This window comes from Anticarsia gemmatalis, chromosome 19 (assembly GCF_050436995.1).
Source record: "Anticarsia gemmatalis isolate Benzon Research Colony breed Stoneville strain chromosome 19, ilAntGemm2 primary, whole genome shotgun sequence".
In the NCBI taxonomy this organism is placed as follows: Eukaryota; Metazoa; Arthropoda; class Insecta; order Lepidoptera; family Erebidae; genus Anticarsia; species Anticarsia gemmatalis.
The window spans coordinates 3325958-3345015 of NC_134763.1; the positions used below are offsets into that span (position 1 = coordinate 3325958).

At 38.9% G+C, this 19058-nt stretch overlaps 2 protein-coding genes across 3 annotated transcripts in view; one reads left to right on the plus strand and one right to left on the minus strand.

Moving 5' to 3' along the window:
* The first annotated feature begins 690 nt into the window (after positions 1–690).
* Polr2G (DNA-directed RNA polymerase II subunit Rpb7) lies at positions 691–7822 on the plus strand. The gene is made up of 6 exons (XM_076126689.1): positions 691–826; positions 905–1014; positions 1424–1583; positions 2085–2135; positions 4622–4759; positions 7692–7822. The coding sequence occupies exons 1-6, from the start codon at positions 815–817 to the stop codon at positions 7740–7742; spliced, it is 522 nt and encodes a 173-aa protein (XP_075982804.1). The 5' UTR covers positions 691–814; the 3' UTR covers positions 7743–7822.
* The window catches only part of Myo81F (unconventional myosin 81F), a 73682-nt gene continuing 62432 nt past the window's right edge, over positions 7809–19058 (minus strand). For both annotated transcript variants that reach the window (XM_076126685.1, XM_076126684.1), the window contains 19 exons: positions 18717–18873; positions 17874–18030; positions 17409–17563; positions 17037–17165; positions 16578–16841; positions 16185–16420; positions 15817–15955; positions 15518–15694; positions 15149–15296; positions 14740–14911; positions 14265–14501; positions 13537–13702; positions 12986–13174; positions 12542–12727; positions 12074–12281; positions 11835–11967; positions 11595–11730; positions 11022–11468; positions 7809–10936 (listed from right to left, as the gene is read on the minus strand). In XM_076126685.1, coding sequence (XP_075982800.1) covers positions 10832–10936; positions 11022–11468; positions 11595–11730; positions 11835–11967; positions 12074–12281; positions 12542–12727; positions 12986–13174; positions 13537–13702; positions 14265–14501; positions 14740–14911; positions 15149–15296; positions 15518–15694; positions 15817–15955; positions 16185–16420; positions 16578–16841; positions 17037–17165; positions 17409–17563; positions 17874–18030; positions 18717–18873 — 3541 coding nt within the window. In that variant the 3' untranslated portion in view covers positions 7809–10831. The remainder of the gene's footprint in view (positions 10937–11021; positions 11469–11594; positions 11731–11834; positions 11968–12073; positions 12282–12541; positions 12728–12985; positions 13175–13536; positions 13703–14264; positions 14502–14739; positions 14912–15148; positions 15297–15517; positions 15695–15816; positions 15956–16184; positions 16421–16577; positions 16842–17036; positions 17166–17408; positions 17564–17873; positions 18031–18716; positions 18874–19058) is intronic.

Sequence of the window (19058 nt, forward strand, 5' to 3'; positions counted from 1 at the left end):
GTGATGTCAAGAACGACATTCCTAATTAATTTTTATCCGATTTTTCTTTTTATCGATTCAGATTTTATTAAAATTAAATCAGATTGCTTAGTTAACATTAATAGAGGTAGTCAAGGAATAACAAATTTTATAAAGAGGGAAATATATTGGTATCAAAAGTTTTTATTTTATTTCACATTATTACTAGCTAGACAATGTGCCTACGGGTAGTAATAGTGGAATTTCCTCAACACATATTGATGAGATAAAGACTGATCATTATAAGCTGTAAAGAATATCTAAATAGTCATTCTAAAAAAATATTTTTATTCTTTACAGTACGTCAATCTTAATCATATGGATGATATTAATTCTAAATCCTCTGAGCCTCAAGCTGTTTCAGCTCAACCAAAAACTGTGACAAAATCTCTTTGTCTTTTCGAACTAGACAACAAATTAGCATGTAATTTCGCTGCTGTACTATCAAACTTGCCCATTAACTCTAATCGGTTTTTTCAAGAAGAGAAATGCATAAATCGATTAAAAATGGTACTGACTTAAAGTATTGCATACAGCCACATCACTAAAACAAGATCGGTTTCGTTCCATTCCACGCATATTCGCTAAGTCAGCCCTGTTGTGAATTTGTAAGTCTATTGACCTGTCACGTCACGTTTCAGTATATCTGTCAAAATTATACTTGACATTCTTGACAATGACAGATATTTGTTGTGACGCCAAAGACCACCGTTTTAACTTGGTAGTGATAAGTTCAAGCATTTAAATGAAATTTAACTAAAAATAATTTTGTTTTAGTACCAAAAAAACATTCACTATGTTTTATCACGTAAGTTTAAAGTCTTTAATTCACAGGTTCCTAATGTAATTGCTAATATAAAACTTGGTTTGTAAACAAACGTTTCAGATTTCTTTAGAACATGAAATTCTGCTTCATCCAAGATATTTCGGACCTCAATTACTTGATATTGTTAAACAAAAGCTGTACACCGAAGTAGAAGGAACTTGCACAGGGAAGTAAGTAAATAAAAACAAAGTTTATTAGCTTTTAAATTAGAGGTTAGGATTTACAAACTGAGATATTAACATTTCTGCAGTTGCGTTAGACTGTTTACGTGCTATGTTTGGTGTTTTATGTTACTTAAATATGCCGCATGTGACCGAATAAGTTGACTGTCTTGTATTTTGTTCATAATTGTTAATTATATTGTTGCCCTATTGGCATTACATGTTAATGGGAAGTTAAAGGGTGATGTTAGAGTATTATATATTATGTATTTAATAATCATTAAATACCTAAGTATTCTAGCTTCTAAAGTCTGTAACACTGCGTCTTTATACTGATTGTACCGTCAAGTTTGTTACCAGCGCATAAAGTTTTGAATAGCATGATTATTATGTCATGTATCAATGTAATTGTTTGCAGGTATGGTTTTGTGATAGCAGTAACAGCTATTGACAGTATAGGAGCAGGTCTCATTCAGCCTGGACAAGGGTTTGTGGTATACCCTGTCAAATACAAAGCTATTGTGTTCAGACCTTTTAAAGGAGAGGTGCTAGATGCTATTGTCACTCAAGTTAACAAGGTAATATTATTTTTCCTCATAATAAATCTAAATATCATTTTAGTAACCATATTGCATGTTGGTAATTAGCTTGTGACTTGTGTATATTCCTGTTTTAATCTGATAATCTTATGTATTTTGCCTGTCTTAACTCACTGTGCTCAAAAGTGGTCTCTGACTGTAGTTCAGAAGTCTAAACTGCTAAATAGCAATTGAAGCATTTTAACCTAATTTTTTCACCATATGTATAGTCTGCCTGACAATGGGACAGTAATTGGTTAAAATAATTTAAAAAAGGCTAATTTGTAAATAATTAATCTCTTTATCACCACATAGTTTAAAACAAAGCCACTTAAGACTGTTTTGCCTTATGCATGCTTAGATCCTTAAAACTATGTTTTGTTCTTAATAGATAGAGTGATTCAAAAAGAAGGTTAATTGTGTAAAAATTGTAAAGGTTTTTTTGCAATATAACTCATAAACCAGGGTGGGCCACTAGTAACATGTAACATTATTTTGCAGGTTGGGATGTTTGCACAGATTGGACCACTCAGTTGTTTTATTTCACATCACGTAAGTCTTACCATACTGTTTTATATTTTGACACACTAGAATCAATTGTTACATACATAAGTCAGTAAGACTCTCCTGTAAGACTCCTGTTATACCCAAAGGTGAAGGTAGAGGTGTGTGAAACGTGTGCGTTCGCGCAGCGGAATGTTGTTGAATTTAAAGATATTAATTATGCAGATATTTAGTGTATGACGTCGTATAATTGTGTATGGTAAAAAAAAAATTGTGTACGCAGCCATTGTGGAGAAATTCACCAAAAACTGATTCCGCTGGGCGAACGTTGTCCTGGCGGAACTTATTTTAATCCATAGACTTTAGAAGAAAAGAGGTGTGTCCAAAAATTAGTGTGTATTTGTGTGTAATTGTGTATGTATGAATAAAATGAGTGCATGCATAAACTTCGGAGAAATTCAAGTTTCCGCTACGCGAACGTTTGGCCATTAGCTAGTTTTCATATAAAGCGCTTACATAGAGAGCTGTAGATTTTTACATACGTTGTTTTGAATTTGTTTATATTTGTTTAAAAAACAGATTTAGAAAAAATCGTAGGGCTTAAAAGATAAAAATATAAACTTAAAATACACTTAATAGGTCTTAGTTCTTAAAGTATGCACTTTGGGGTCTAGATTTTCACGTTTATACAAACCTTGTAAGTATCTGAAACATGTTGCCAAGTATCAATGATGTTCCGTTAGTAATTAAAGAGTTAAAGGACAATTTTACCATGAATAGATCACTGTTTACAAAACAGTCAAATATCACGACGTTCTAAAGGAATTGCATGGTAAAATGTATGCCAAAAATTAGTTTATTCTTCAACTATTCACATGCAAAATTTCATGTCATTAAATTTAGTAATTAAAGAAATCAATTAAAATACTGACGAAGCATCGAAAACCTACATAACCCGACCAAGTTCGGATAGCTACAAAAAAGCGGCCCAGCCATATATCTAAGAGACGTTCTTAACCTTCCAATATAGTATTTACTAATATGGTACAGTTCCGTACACAAGCGTTAGGAAAAAATAAAACAATTGCATTTCTTGAATTAAAAATATTTTTTGAATAATAACCCAACTATCTACGATAAAAACAAATCTTCAATTAACAAGTACTTTTCTATTTAAATATCCGTGTACAAATTTTTTTTTATTAAGTATATTACATATTATTGCCCTCTCTTTTCTTCAAGGATGGAAGTACCGTTTCAAGCGGGAAGCCGCGCGCGTCCTGTTCGACTAGCAGTTTGTGGAATATTCCACAGACGTTAAATAACGTGCGTTCACAAGAATATAATTAAATCAAAATATTAACTTTTAAAAAATGTGAATACCTATCGGAACTCCGGAATTATTCCAGTCAATTCTGGAGCTGAAAAATCAGAACAATTGAACAACAATTTGGTGTACAAAAATAAATGACCTTTAAATTATATCGAAACAACAATTGTGTTATCACCTATACCAATTCAATACCGGTATTATACGGTAAATTTTGGGATGTTACCTAAATATATTGCATGGACGCTTTTTTGTAGCCATCCGAACTTGGTCGGGTTATGTAGGTTTTCGATGCTTCGTCAGTATTTTAATTGATTTCTTTAATTACTAAATTTAATGACATGAAATTTTGCATGTGAATAGTTGAAGAATAAACTAATTTTTGGCATACATTTTACCATGCAATTCCTTTAGAACGTCGTGATATTTGACTGTTTTGTAAACAGTGATCTATTCATGGTAAAATTGTCCTTTAACTCTTTAATTACTAACGGAACATCATTGATACTTGGCAACATGTTTCAGATACTTACAAGGTTTGTATAAACGTGAAAATCTAGACCCCAAAGTGCATACTTTAAGAACTAAGACCTATTAAGTGTATTTTACGTTTATATTTTTATCTTTTAAGCCCTACGATTTTTTCTAAATCTGTTTTTTAAACAAATATAAACAAATTCAAAACAACGTATGTAAAAATCTACAGCTCTCTATGTAAGCGCTTTATATGAAAACTAGCTAATGGCCAAACGTTCGCGCAGCGGAAACTTGAATTTCTCCGAAGTTTATGCATGCACTCATTTTATTCATACATACACAATTACACACAAATACACACTAATTTTTGGACACACCTCTTTTCTTCTAAAGTCTATGGATTAAAATAAGTTCCACCAGGACAACGTTCGCCCAGCGGAATCAGTTTTTGGTGAATTTCTCCACAATGGCTGCGTACACAATTTTTTTTTTACCATACACAATTATACGACGTCATACACTAAATATCTGCATAATTAATATCTTTAAATTCAACAACATTCCGCTGCGCGAACGCACACGTGTGAAACCTTCCTGGGGGCAAGCCTATTGCTCCTTATCGTTACCAAACTTCAGGTTACTATTAAAAAAAATCAAATAAAAAAAAATGTTTTAGTTGTTTTATTGATAGAACTATGATGTAATTGTTATTATTTGTACGTAACAGTCGATCCCCGCCGACATGGAGTTCTGTCCGAACGTGAACCCGCCGTGCTACAAGAGCAAGCAGGAAGACAACGTCATTCAGGAGGAGGACGTCATCCGGTTGAAGATCGTCGGCACCAGGGTCGACGCCACCGGCATTGTGAGTAATTATTTGTGTGTGTGTGAATTGAGTGAGCACCCTAAATAAAATTTAATAATATATACTAGTCATTTAGTAAAAGGTGTGAAACAATTGTAAAAACAATCTTACAATTTGTAAAAAGATAAAACATGAGATATATCAGTTAATGAATGCTCACTCAGTTCGCACATACGACCACCCTGAATCTCAGAACGTATGAAGAATTCATGTAAGATTTATGTACTACTCTTTAGTAAAACCTTTATAAAGTTGTCGTTTTAGATATCAATCGCCAAGGGCCGTATAAAAAAAAATTACAAATACTTTCATATGCTCACTCAATTCACACACTTTGAAAGGACCCGATTTCTTATGAACAAACCATAATTTCATTTTGTTATAAATCTTGTTTTATTAAAAGGTATACACGTGATTTTGTAAAATACAAAGCGAACCATAAATGTAGCACGTTTTGTAATAGTTAATTAATATAAGTGCTCACTCAATCCACACAATTCTGAAAAGTTATAAACGTTAATATCTTTGAATTTATAAGGATTAGAAAGCTATAAATTGCGCTAGTTTTAGTAAAGAAAAGTTACTAAAGATTTGCCATTTTACATTTAGTACTCTCAGTTTACTCTAAAAGATATTCAACTGTTTGTGTTTCAATGAAAATCTGCCATACTGTAGGGTTGTCACGGTATTTCCGAACGCAGCCTTATCCATATTTTGTTAATTTTACTAAACTACCCTCATAATAATATGCACCTAGTTTCGGATTATTCAATCCTGTTTGTTTGTTAAGTTTGTCATTTAACATTAATCGTATTATTGTGTGGCATACGTAGTACAGTGCAATAATGTACCTATTCACAAGTCGACAAAAAAAAAATTTTTTTTTGAGCCTGTGTTTTAATGAATATTTTCTGATAATATAAATCAAAAAGAAAACAGGAACAACATTAATAATAAATTAAGTTTGCTTTTGCACTATATATAACGAAACCTAAATATATGGGCTTTTGGCAGATCTTTTGAAGAGCCGTTGCATTTATGATGCAAAACCAGGGGTAAGGGGGCTGGGGGTGTGAAGTGAGTGGTAGCAGAGTATCATGGCAGTATGCGCGTGCGCATTCTTTTAAGGAAAAACGTATTTTTTTGCGTCTCGGGGTCTAAAAATGGCATCGAAAAAGTGTAAAAACGAAGTGGACTCTTTTTGCTACATTTGTGGTGAATTTATTAAAGTGAAAGCCAATAAAATTTGTTTATCATCAAATAAGGCATTTTGTGAAGCCTATGAAGCTTACTTTAATATGTCAGTACGAAATCAGGATAAAATATGGGCACCTCACTTCTTGTGTAATAACTGCAAAAACACTTTCGAAGGTAAAAAAATACTCCTTATATTAAATGAACATTTATATGCCTATATATTTTTTTTTAAATATACATTACATGTGTACATCGTTCATTAATGTTATTAATTTTTTTTTCAGCCTGGTACTGAGGAGAGAAAAAAAAGATGAAGTTTGCATTACCACAAATATGGAGAGAGCCTACTGATACATCAAGTTCATATTTTCACACAAGAAAAACCAAAAGCATTCATTTCTAAAAAAAAAATTGTATCGTTTTTGTATTTTGTGTTTCTTAATGCCTTATTTCATCATTTTAATTAATAAAAATACATAAATCATAACTTTTTTACTTTTATATATTTATAATTGAATGTGAATAAAGAGCTTTTCCATTAAAATTTAAAATTCGTTCTAAAAGCTACAAAAGCAAACTTTTTTAGGTAAAAATATGATTTCTTTATTTAGTTAGGTATACGTAATCAAAATCGAAGGTACAGAACTCAGACTCAAAATTCGTGTTGACCAATGTTATCAATGTTATTGTTTTTCCTGGTGGTGTAAGGTCATTATAAAATAAATAAAATTTTAGTTCAGCAAAAATGTCCAGCGTGACAACCCTACAGTATGGCAGATTTTCATTGAAACACAAACAGTTGAATATCTTTTAGAGTAAACTGAGAGTACTAAATGTAAAATGGCAAATCTTTAGTAACTTTTCTTTACTAAAACTAGCGCAATTTATAGCTTTCTAATCCTTATAAATTCAAAGATATTAACGTTTATAACTTTTCAGAATTGTGTGGATTGAGTGAGCACTTATATTAATTAACTATTACAAAACGTGCTACATTTATGGTTCGCTTTGTATTTTACAAAATCACGTGTATACCTTTTAATAAAACAAGATTTATAACAAAATGAAATTATGGTTTGTTCATAAGAAATCGGGTCCTTTCAAAGTGTGTGAATTGAGTGAGCATATGAAAGTATTTGTAATTTTTTTTTATACGGCCCTTGGCGATTGATATCTAAAACGACAACTTTACAAAGGTTTTACTAAAGAGTAGTACATAAATCTTACATGAATTCTTCATACGTTCTGAGATTCAGGGTGGTCGTATGTGCGAACTGAGTGAGCATTCATTAACTGATATATCTCATGTTTTATCCTTTTACAAATTGTAAGATTGTTTTTACAATTGTTTCACACCTTTTACTAAATGACTAGTATATATTATTGAATTTTATTTAGGGTGCTCACTCAATTCACACACACACAATTATTTTAAATCATGCGTATTTCCTGTAAAGTTATAAACGTTCCGCTTCTTTTTCTGGAATAAAAAGTATCGCCCCGCTAATTTAAATCTGGATCGGTTTAGCAGTTTTTCGTGAAAGAAAGACCATTAACAGCACATTTTCATATTCCTATTCCCTCAGTACTATTTGTGCATGTCGACTAAATGAAATGAACGCGCCAACAAAACAAAAACATTTCCATTCGACTGTTCAGAGGAAAAACGTAACAATACTAGCAATTTTTAATTTTTGTATTTTTTTTCAAAACAGTCTTAATTTTATCATTTCAGTTCGCAATTGGGACATTGATGGACGACTACCTAGGATTAGTGACGCAGTAATATAAACGTATTATTAAAATAAGTATAAAAATAAATTAATTTTCAATAAAAATAAAAAACAACAAATGCTTTGTAATTATTTATTTGGCATTCAAATAATTGGGTAAAATTCCATACACAATGTAACAAAAACAATCGATCAAAAATGATAAAATATTTGGACACCTTCAGTCTATTTGGGCAGTATGAGTGGTGGCTAATAATTAACACGTAGTTATAGTGCTCACTGTCGATGCTTCACTGACATACATTATCCTATATTATTATATTAGTTTTAAACTTACGCCTACAAGAAACGATTCTAGTTTGAAATATTGTCTATAGATATAGTGTGCTCAATGTTAGTACTGACGCGCGCGATTCCTACAGTTCTCGTGCTTACAAGGAAAGCTAATCTTGTCTTAAGGTCTTCAGGATCGAACAGATCACACAAGCCCTGTACAGAACCGTGCGCGTATAAATTTATAAATCGTGTTATTACGAAGTAACGGTGTTAAAAATTCATAACATTAAATAATTGACTTACAATAAGCCGGAAGCCAAAAACATCGTACCGAATGCCAAACGTTCCAATAATTTAATATAATTTCAGCCTCTATGATATTACGAGAATTTCACGTCAATGAGTATACTATGATGTCAATAATTATTTACAAAAAGTCTAATTGGAATAAGTAAAAGATAATAATTATCCAAAGGGACGTTTCAAGTCTTTGGTTCACCAATTATATACAAAGTTATCAAAATACATTATTAAAAATAAATAAAACCTAATCAAATATTGCTCGTAAATCAAAATATGGCATCTAAATAAATAATACTCAATATGAGATCAGAAACACAAGCTAAGCAACTTCGGGATAAGCACCAAAGAGGTCAGATATAACGTGTGTCGACGATACAACAACGAGAGATATGGACGCGACGCTCCACGGAGCGACATCACCTCCGCGCGTCACGTCCAGGGCGCACTACACCGTTTAGGAGCATAAAGTCAAAAGCGCGAAATGACAAATGATCGCAAATGGTCAAAAGCGCAGAATGTCACCGACGATAATACCGATAATCTGTTTATAGACATAGTCGCAGGAAGCGAAGCAAAAAATCATTGCCTATACCAGTGGTAGTACCGACGGAAACGAGTATGTTCACCTTTTGAGGCGCTGCTATTCTGTTTATTTCTTTCACTCTTATCAGTAATACAACATTGTCAATAGTCCTCGTTGTCTTTTAGTTTTGATAAACGTCTGCTGTTTGAACATCAGTCTTGTTACATACGAATATCGGTCGAAATATCAATATCATAACAGTTTAGACAAAATTGAACATTTTCCTCAAATAAAGAGAATAACGCAGCGCCTCTACAACTTAGCGTCACGACAAAGTAAAATTTCTTACATTCCAATTAGTTCTACAATATCAAATATATTTTTATTATTACAATAAAATATTGAGACATAACATTGTGCAATATAGTGTAATATGCATGATAGAAGTTATACTTTTTAAACAATCAGTAATTATTTTGCAGTCACAATAAATTTGCACAAACGCTCACAGAATTTCGCCTAATAATGCGCTGACAGCCCTTATATTATAAACTCATTATTTTAATTGATAAATGCAATTTGTTAGAGATTTAAATGATAGGCTTTGATCAGCAACATTACTTCAGCTTTATACAAGGCACAAAACAAGAGTTCAGGATAAAATATACTATTAGGCATACTATAAAGAAATGTATAATTTCTATTATATACTATCGGGACTCTAGAGGGAAGATATTTCTATAGTAGGATACAGAGTAGGAATCTGAAATGTTAATATGTGGAAATACAGTCACAGAAACAAGAATACATTTGGTACATACATACTAATCAAAACTTTGATATCTTTCCCTAGACATTTTATTATACTAAACACTTCAATAATTGCTACTGATGGAATACTGTAGTAGCAATAACACAATGCGTATAATTATATCTTAATCCAACTCGCATGTAACACTTGTTCACGTATTCTTATTTCAATAGTAGACTGTAAGTCGCACAGTCACTATTACACATTATATACTCTACAACAAAGTTAAGTTTTAATAGAATATCATAATAGAATGATTCACAGTGGGTTGGCTTAGCCGCTTGTATGGACACTTTACCTATATCCGCGTTAAGTAAACACATAGTTCAAAATGTCGATACTAGATCTTACAATACCAAAGACTAAAGGGGAATAAGATTGATTACTATCTACCACCAGAATAAATCTTAAACATCAACGTTCAATACGTCTAACTGCAACATTTAATCTAACATACAATTTAACAGTAATAATACTGGCATACATTTACTGTGAGGAATTCAATAGACCGGAATATAACAACTATTATATAATAGTGGGTTAAAACTGTTACTTTAATGACTATGTAGTATGTGGATCATTTTTGCTTCCCCGTCTTTTCTGGCAACTGAAATCGTCCATTCTGACACTCAAAACCTAACACCACTCGTTGAGACCTGTTGCTCGTGAAGTAAATGCGTTACTTGTTCACAGATTATGTACAACTAATTGTAATATAAAATAAACGTAACAACGACTCGCGAGTCGTCGTATGGGACATTTTGAGCCGATGCGGTCGCATCAATTCTTCATTTACTTGTCACTACCAACATTTACTTCTTAAAATGACTGGCGTTACCAACTGTGTCCGAGACGCGAGCGTTCACTCCGAGCACGCAACTTTTAATATATCGAATAAATCTTGCGTCAGTCGCATGTTCGGAGTCAGATGAGCGAAATAAGCCCAAGACTAACGCGTTACACGATTTATATTTTAGTCAAACCCAGTAATAGAATGGAAGACTCGAACGGTAAATAATTTCAAAATATTCGTTCGCACGTCACGAAACCGTGCGACATAATAAATTTTACTAGAGATTCGAGAGAGATTCTCGTCGGGTTAGAGCGTGTTTCAAATCGTGCGCAGCGTATAGTCGGTCAGGTCGCGCGTCGAACGTGTCACATTCCCGGCCGGCGTGCACGGTGCACTAGCGGCGGACGTGGAAGCACTGGCACTAGGCGGCCGGGTGTCACGAGGGCGGCGGGCCCGCCTCGGCGGCCGCCGGCACCGCGGGCGACACCGGCCCGCGCACCGCCTCGATGTAGTCCTTGATCAGCGTCGCGATCTGGTACGCCTGCACATTGAGATCGAAACATTAGTTCGTCCGTCGAGCGCGGTCGGGTCGTCGGCGGAAGTCGGGCAGAAGGGTCCGCTCGTACCTGGTCGGTGGAGAGCACGAGCTTGGCGTGCTTGCGGTCGGCGCGCGTGACGAGCAGCAGCGCGCGCGGCGCGGGCGACACGGCCAGCAGCTGGTCGTGGTCGTGCGACACGAGCGCGGCGCGCGAGTTGCGGCGCAGCAGCGTGAGGCCGCGCGCGTCCACGGCCAGCCACAGCGCGCGCGGCCAGTTGGACGTGAAGGACTGCATGACGTCGAAGATGGTGGCGCGCGTCAGCGGCCACGACGAGGCCAGCGTGAGCGCGCGCTGCATGGCGGCGGGCGGCGGCGTGCCGCGCAGCGCCAGGTGGTGCAGGCGCACGGCGGGCGCGGGCAGCGCGGGCTGCGCCAGGCGCGCCGGCAGCACGGCGCCCGCCGCCGCCGCGCACTCCTCGCCGCCGCCCGCGCACTCGCCCTTCACCACCTGCGCGTGCAGCGCCGCCAGCATCACCTGCGAGATCACACCGCGCGTTAAAGTCGTACTTTAATATTAAAAACACGATGTAGAAACTAGCCTGTCGAACTAATGCAACGTGTTATATAGTTAAACTCATTTAGGTGGTCGAAAAGTACTTACAGCCTCATCGGTCTCGATAGGCAGTCTGTCGTGTCGCACGGAGTGCAACACTTGGTAGTAAAGTAACTCCATCTCGGCCGCACAAGTCGTCTGGAGAGGACGCTCGCCCAGGAACAAGCGCTTTTTGAACACCAATCTATCGAAGAAAAGAAAATTTAAAATTTCACGAGCGATTCCTTAACACGGACATCTTAAAAAAAAAACAATCTAAAAAGGCCTTTATTTCTGATCAAAACAAACCTGCAAGCAGCGGCAGTGGCGCCAGCTTTCTCCCATCGAGCGAGCACATCACCGACACGCTCGCTTCCCGCTAGTGCGCGCTCACCCGCACCTGCTGGTGTTGAGTTAGCGCACACTTCGTAGAGTGCGTATCCTGCACAAAACAAGAAAAAAATTGTTAGCAATGATAAAAACGTTGTATATCGACATAAATACTGTTGAAATCATCATCATAAAAGAAGTTCTTCGGACTAACTGACCTGTAGCAGCATCGCTGAGTCCGATCTTCTCGCGCAGCATGGTGACGAGATGGTCGGCGGTGGCGGCGGGCCCGAACACCAGGCCGTGTTGCTTGCCGTCCAGCAACAACACGCGCACGTGCATGGGGCGCCGCGCCGCTGCGCACAGGATCTCTTCCTTTGACGGGGCGGCGAGGCGGCGTGGCACTTGAGCTATACTGAGTGCCACCTACGAAATGATAACACGAATTAGTATACGCAGTTTTAAATTATTATTGGGACAGCATGTACCGATGCCAACAGAAGGCAAAGAAGATTTTAATACTTTATTGTGAAATCGTCCTGGAGAAGTAGACATAAGCAGATATAATTAGTTGAGAATACTACACATAACAATAATTAGAAAAAAAAGAGCTGAAAAATGTTTAGAAGATAAAAATACTGAGAAACTATGGTAAATATGAAAATGTGTTAACCAAGTGTTGGTACCTGTTCAGCCCGCCTGGCGAACTTGCCCTCCTCGCCGGCGTGCAGCGCCGTGCCGCGGTAGCGCAGGTGCGCCAGCAGCAGGCGGCGCAGCGGCTTGGCGGGCGGCAGCGCCGCGCCCACCGCCGCGCACAGCAGCGCCCAGTGCCGCGCCGACACGCGGGACGACGGCTCGGGGTGGTCCGTCGTCTGCGCACAACCATTACTTACGTAAAAAATTCACATAAATGCTTCACTTAAACACACTCAAATTTCAAAGAAGAGTAGACGAAAGAAACAACACACAACTAAAGTGATGCTTTGTATGTATGTACGTAAACGTACACGTATACGTCATACGTAGCTTTACACAATACATAATATATTCAGTGATAACAACGCCGCCGTGACGTTAACTGTCTACCTTTTCACGTATAATAACATAGAGGGTATTTGATGCTCTCATACCTGTTTGATAAGTTGCATGTACAGTTCACAGAGCAGCGTGTCCTTCTGCAGACAGCGCTGCAGCAGCGCCTGCGCCAGCGCGGTGCGGTCGTCGCTGTCGGCGTCGTGCGCGTTGTTGTTGTTGTGCAGGCTCGTGCTGCTGCCCGTGCCCGCCTCGCTCGTGCTCAGCCCCGCGTGACTCATTATGTCCTGACATTACAATCATAAATTGCTTAGACGTCAATGCTACAGATAATTATAATGTTATTAAAATTACAGTGAAAAGAACAGTCTCCCCTCTTACACCACTAATCATGAATAGTAAAAAGCATTTTACAGAAACGTATTGTGGCCTGACACCAGTCCTCGAACGCCAAAGTAGCGAGAAGTCATTGAGTCTAAGGTTCTGGTTGTTAAGTATTTTCGTATTTGAAGCAACGAAAAATTCGTTTAAGCGGCTGTTACCTTTTAACAGAAGAGCGAACGCGCTCGTGTCCGTGCTCGTAGCTACATTACTGAAACACGCGTGACGTTGAAACGAATATTTTTTTTATAAAGTTTTAAGTGTTTACCTTGAAGATCTGCATGGCAGCCACCTCCTCGGCCTCGTTGAGCTTGGTGAGGCTGTGCGGTAGAGTGCGCGACCAGCTCCAGTAGCCAGGCGGGAAGTTCTTGTAACTCTCGCCAGACATCTCCGCCGCTTGCACCATCATCTTCTCCAGTCTGTGTTTACTTAACCTGACCACCAAAGATACATATTTTTTATAATATATTTCTGTTATTATTCAAAACATTGATAAAATTAAACGACATTGAAACCAATTTTATTGTTTTAAAAGATAAAAAAATCGACTTGGGGCTAAACAAAAAAATTATTTATGTCGGCAGTAGAATGATGAATTGTAAAAATTAATACTTAATTTAGGGACGGATGGGGCGGGATGTCACGTGTTAGTGCCTCGGTCAAATAGACGTTTGGGCGACCATCTCCAGTTTGGCGTCATCGTCGCTTTCGTTCTGTGCGCAACGGACGAATGCTTTTACATTCATATATTTTAGAGTATCTTTCGTAGTTGTAGAAGAAAAGCTGAAGAGTCCTCGAGCACGTAATTAAGGAAATTTGGCAAGGAAGAGGAGAGGAGTTTGTCTTTCGATATTGAAGGCTATTTACAATCATATACACAAAGCATAAACATTGTACGATAGACTGAATAAGAAGTGAGAAAACAATGTGAATGAGAAGGATATCTTGGATAAACATGGCTAGAAACTGGGTATTCTGAGCGAGGTGGTTACATACCGTCGCAGCGTGTTGCGTAGGAAGTTTCCAGGCGTGGCGTCACTAGGGCGGCGCAGTACTCCGGCGTCGACGGCAGCCCGGCGCGCGGCACGTAGCGCGGCGGCCAGGCGGGAGCGCTCCGACAGCGGGGCGGCGCGGCGCGGGGGCTCGTCCGCCAGGCCGTTGCCCAGCACGGGGCTGTATGCAGCCATCAACCACGCCGCTTCGTTCTTCTGTGCTGATTCTAACACTATGCACCTACACACAACACAATTATAATTATAGGTTTGGTCTTCAGATGTTTAACAGGACAATTTTATCTTGATTTTTTCTGTTTGAGTAAGCGCGCTTCTCAAATCGTGGTGCTTATACCCCACGGCTTTCGAAAATGTAACCCAAAGTTCACTTCTTTTGGATCTGGCTGTAGTTAACGCATCAATGAAATAGCTACCTTAATTTTACAAAATACAAAACACTAAGGCTATCTAGTACTTACCGGTGCCCATCATGTTGTCCGTGGTGTGTGAGACTGATGGTAAGTCCGTTGTCGACGGGGTCCATGAGTAACGCCGCGATGTTGCTGTACGGGTACTCGGCGAGCACCACCTTGTCCGTCGGCCGCACTAGCACCACGCCCTCAGAGCCCACGCCCAGTAACACGTTGGGACCTACATTAACAGAACACATTAAATATATATATGCAGTGATTAGTGCTCTGAAGCTAGTAAACAAACGAGTGGATAGAACGGCATTATAATTTTTTAGTATGGCGATCATGGGGCGGCGATGTCGAAAAGTTTATATAGAAAACTTTAAAATCTGAGTCTGAGTAATGCGTGTAAACTAGCACTAAAAACAGAAATACCTATTTTTTCAGCAAAATATAACTACGATAATAAACTCACCATGAGCCCAATATCCCTTGTAAGTGACGGGGAAGAGCGTGACTCCGTACAGCGGGTACTGCATCACACACGACAGGTACAACGCCTTGGCGGTCAGCTCCGCACGGCCCGCGCCATATTGACGATGGGCTTGTGCTAGGATTGTCGCCTAAATAACAAAACACTCATGATCAACTTTTTGCCCATACAGGTAAATAGAAGATGTCCTATTTTATATAGGCATATCGATCTACAGAACAAAATTGCCTGCCTATGATTGAAGCTACCGTATGACAGAAAGCTGTTTGTTTTGCATGCATTTACACGTATATTACACGTGTCTTTTTTTTTATTAAAGACCTTATTCGTTATGATCTAGAGTCTACTCACCCACTGATGGGCAGGTCGAGCCCTTGCGATCCTTTGCGGTAGGAACTGGTCGGGCTGCGCGTAGTAAGCACGCGTATGCGGTGGCGGCGGGCTGGGAGGAGGCTCGCCTAACGACACCTGCGCCTGGAGCCCGGCTAGTTGCAGGGCCACCTTCTCTGACACTGGGAACTCATCCATCTGTACAGAAAAAATATTTAGATTCTCCTTTAGGCGAATCCAAGAAATTTATATATTTGATTAATTTTACTTTCAAGACTAGTTATTTACGAAGTTTGAAATCTAACGTAACGTAGGCATACCTTTACAACACTGTGTACAGCTTGAGCGTATAGTAACGCGACTTCTACAGGATCATGAGGTAGTTCTCTTCCGCCGCGGAACAGACGGCGTTTGAACACGAAGCGATTGTCAGCTGAACCACCGCCTGGACCTTGTTGCCTATAAAATAAATAGATAACTGTAGCAACATTATACTTTTACACGCTTACAGTTCAGCAAATACACGTGATGACATAATATAACCGCAAAATCAAATCAAATATAATACGCCAGATCTGAAGGCATTCTGATACGAATAGGAAGTCATGAGTATAGGACCGTTTGAGTGGGGAATCATGTTTAATTTCTAAAACTTTAAACAATATTTTAACTAGTTATAACGACTTACATTTCCCAAGCGGCGATGACGTCATATAGATAGTGCGTCGCTCGCACATGTTCCTCTGTGCCAGCTCGTTGCTGGTACACGGCCCAGCCTGCTCGCGAGTGTGGCGAGAGACCCAGCTTATCAGCCAGTCTAGCCGCAGCCGCCGCCGCCGTGTCCGCCGGGTGCACGTCGATGGCCTTCGTGCGACCGTCCAGGAAGAAGAAACGGCAGACTATCGTGCCAAGACGACGCATTGCCTGGTGGACAATAACGCTGGTTTCAAAAATTGTATGGAACAGTATGATAGACAATATTATTCATTTTTTTTAAATAAATAATGTTCTATTTCGAATAGACCCTGAAACTTTTCATATTTTGCCTTCTTTTCTTATTTTACTATAATAAATGACTTACAGCGATCTCGACAGTGCTGGGCGGCAACTGCCTGGGTGCGGCACCGCGGCAGTTGTCCAGGCACCACTGAGCGCAGTGAGCAGCTCGGGCGGCGGGCGCGGGCTCAGTAGGCGAGGCGGGCGAGGCGGCCAGCACGCGGGCGCGCGCGCGCAGCCACGCGCTGTAGTAGCGCGCCAGCCCGCGGGACGGCTGCCACGCCACCGCGCACAGGCACAGCACCAGCCACACGCGCTCCGCCCAGTCCTCTACTGGACACTCCGTTATCTGTGCGACAAAAAACAATTGAAGATTCACGTACTTTCTATCAAAGCAATTGATAAAAAAATGTTTGCAAAAAGCACCAATTACTTTAAAAACCACGTTATTGTTAAATTTCGATGCACAATGCACATATTGCACATCATAGCGGTTTACACCACAAAAACGTTTAACACGATAACAAAGTCGAATTGTATTTACCTGTCTCACACATTGTACGAGAATCTCGTCGCGGAGTTCTTCTCGCTCGATACCTTTGCCGATGATAGACTGTATGACCTGAGTCTCCTTGTCCGCCGTCAACTCGCCGCGCATGTAACGACATAGATCCTAAAAGAAAATGGCATTTATTATTTCAATGCACATTTTTTCAACTAATTACAATGCATTCTTACATCTTAAGCAAATCTTGTAAACGAAAAATGAGTTTGATCGTACTTATCGACCGAGTCAACGTTTAAAAAATGCCTTCATGAGACACAATATATTATTATCGGAACAGCACGAGATGTTTTAATGAACTTTGAACTCTCTCACAACGTAATAAGGTGCATTATCCAACACTATACTCACTCTGAATATATTAACAGCAGCGGTGACACTGTCGGGGTCGTGCAACTGAATGTGCGAGGTCGGTATGTTGTTGCCCTTATGGTACGTGATCATCTCCTCTTTGGTAAGCAGCTCCATCGACTTGCTCTTGCGGGTCAACGTCGCTATTATTGTACCTGGTGGAAAATTATATGATTAATTACGATAATTAAAAAGCAGACCTTCATTACCGGCTCAAGGTGTTCACATTTTCACGACATTTTTTTCTGTTAAAACAAATGTTTTCTCTATATTATTTACGGGCGTATACGGACATATAAGCATTTGTTCGTATTTTGCAAGCGTTCGCTGCAATATGAATATTCGTATAATTTAGTAGAGTAGTTGTCAACATAATGTAAAAATTTGCTAAAGCTCTGTAAGGAAAAGTTCTAGTAGTTCTACTTATAATTAGTTAAAGTTCTAGTTTTAGTAGGAGAAGGTTACCTTCGGGCGACCTCGGGTGGTCGTTGAAGTACAGTTTGGCGAACTCTGCGATGTCAGTGGCTGGGTCGGCGGCAGGGGGCGTGGTCGGCGGCGGCGCTTCAAGCTGATGCAGCCGACGTTCTACGCGCTCCTTGCGACGAGCGTTGCGGTCGTAGCCCTGTAGACAAATGTTATACATTTATATTGATCGTTGAATATATTATTATGATTTTTTTGGAATTGGTAATTTTATATAAATTTTGAGGAAAAATTGCATACAAGTTAATAGTTATGCATCTTTATACATATATTTATAGGAGACGTAACGAAGTCATTATGACGTCAAGACTTCTATGGTGAGTAAAATTTTATAAATACAGAAAAGGAAGGCTACTTGTAATTAAATAATAAGTACGTACATAAATATTGATAATGGACGTTCATACAAAATACATACATACAAATATTTATTCAAACCACAAGTATCGGTTACGTCGTGTCCCCCAACAGCGCCAATGCCTTAGTTTGATGCGCTAAAACATTGTAATAGCAAAGTAAGCAAAGTTACAAATTGCACGGTCTTTTCCAAACCAGAAGCTCTTACGTCAATGTTTAGTATTTACCAGAAGGCTAAATTATAGGTTATATAATTATTAATTCAGCGCGTCAATAAAAATATATATTGTTACCCTCCACCACAAATTTTCCTAGGAAAGTTAAGCATATAGATAGTGGCAGAAATATAAGCACTTGAACAGTAACTTTACAGATGTTTGACAAGATCAGTTTTTAATTTATTCTGAAAAAGTTCCACATTACACAGATTCATCAGCTAAGTAATAATGCGACGATGTATGCGCTTACGTTTGCGTCTCCGTTGAGTGCTGGCGGTGGACTCATGCATGTGTCCATAGGCACTGGGGGCGGCGGCGCGACCGGCTCGGGCACCGGCAGTGGCGGCAGTGGAGCATCCGCCGGCTCTGTCTCAGTCTCCACTTCCTTCGTCTTTTGTGTAACGAACCTGATTCAAATACAATTCGGATTTATATGGGAAGTCTAAATACGTTACTAAAAGGTATCTTTTTCAAGGTTTTTGCTATAAGCCCTTATTTTAATGTTCGGTAATAAGTGTACGGTATAAACCTACACCTTATCCGTGCGTATACGTACACGTGAGAATCTTTTTACATCAACATTAACGTACAA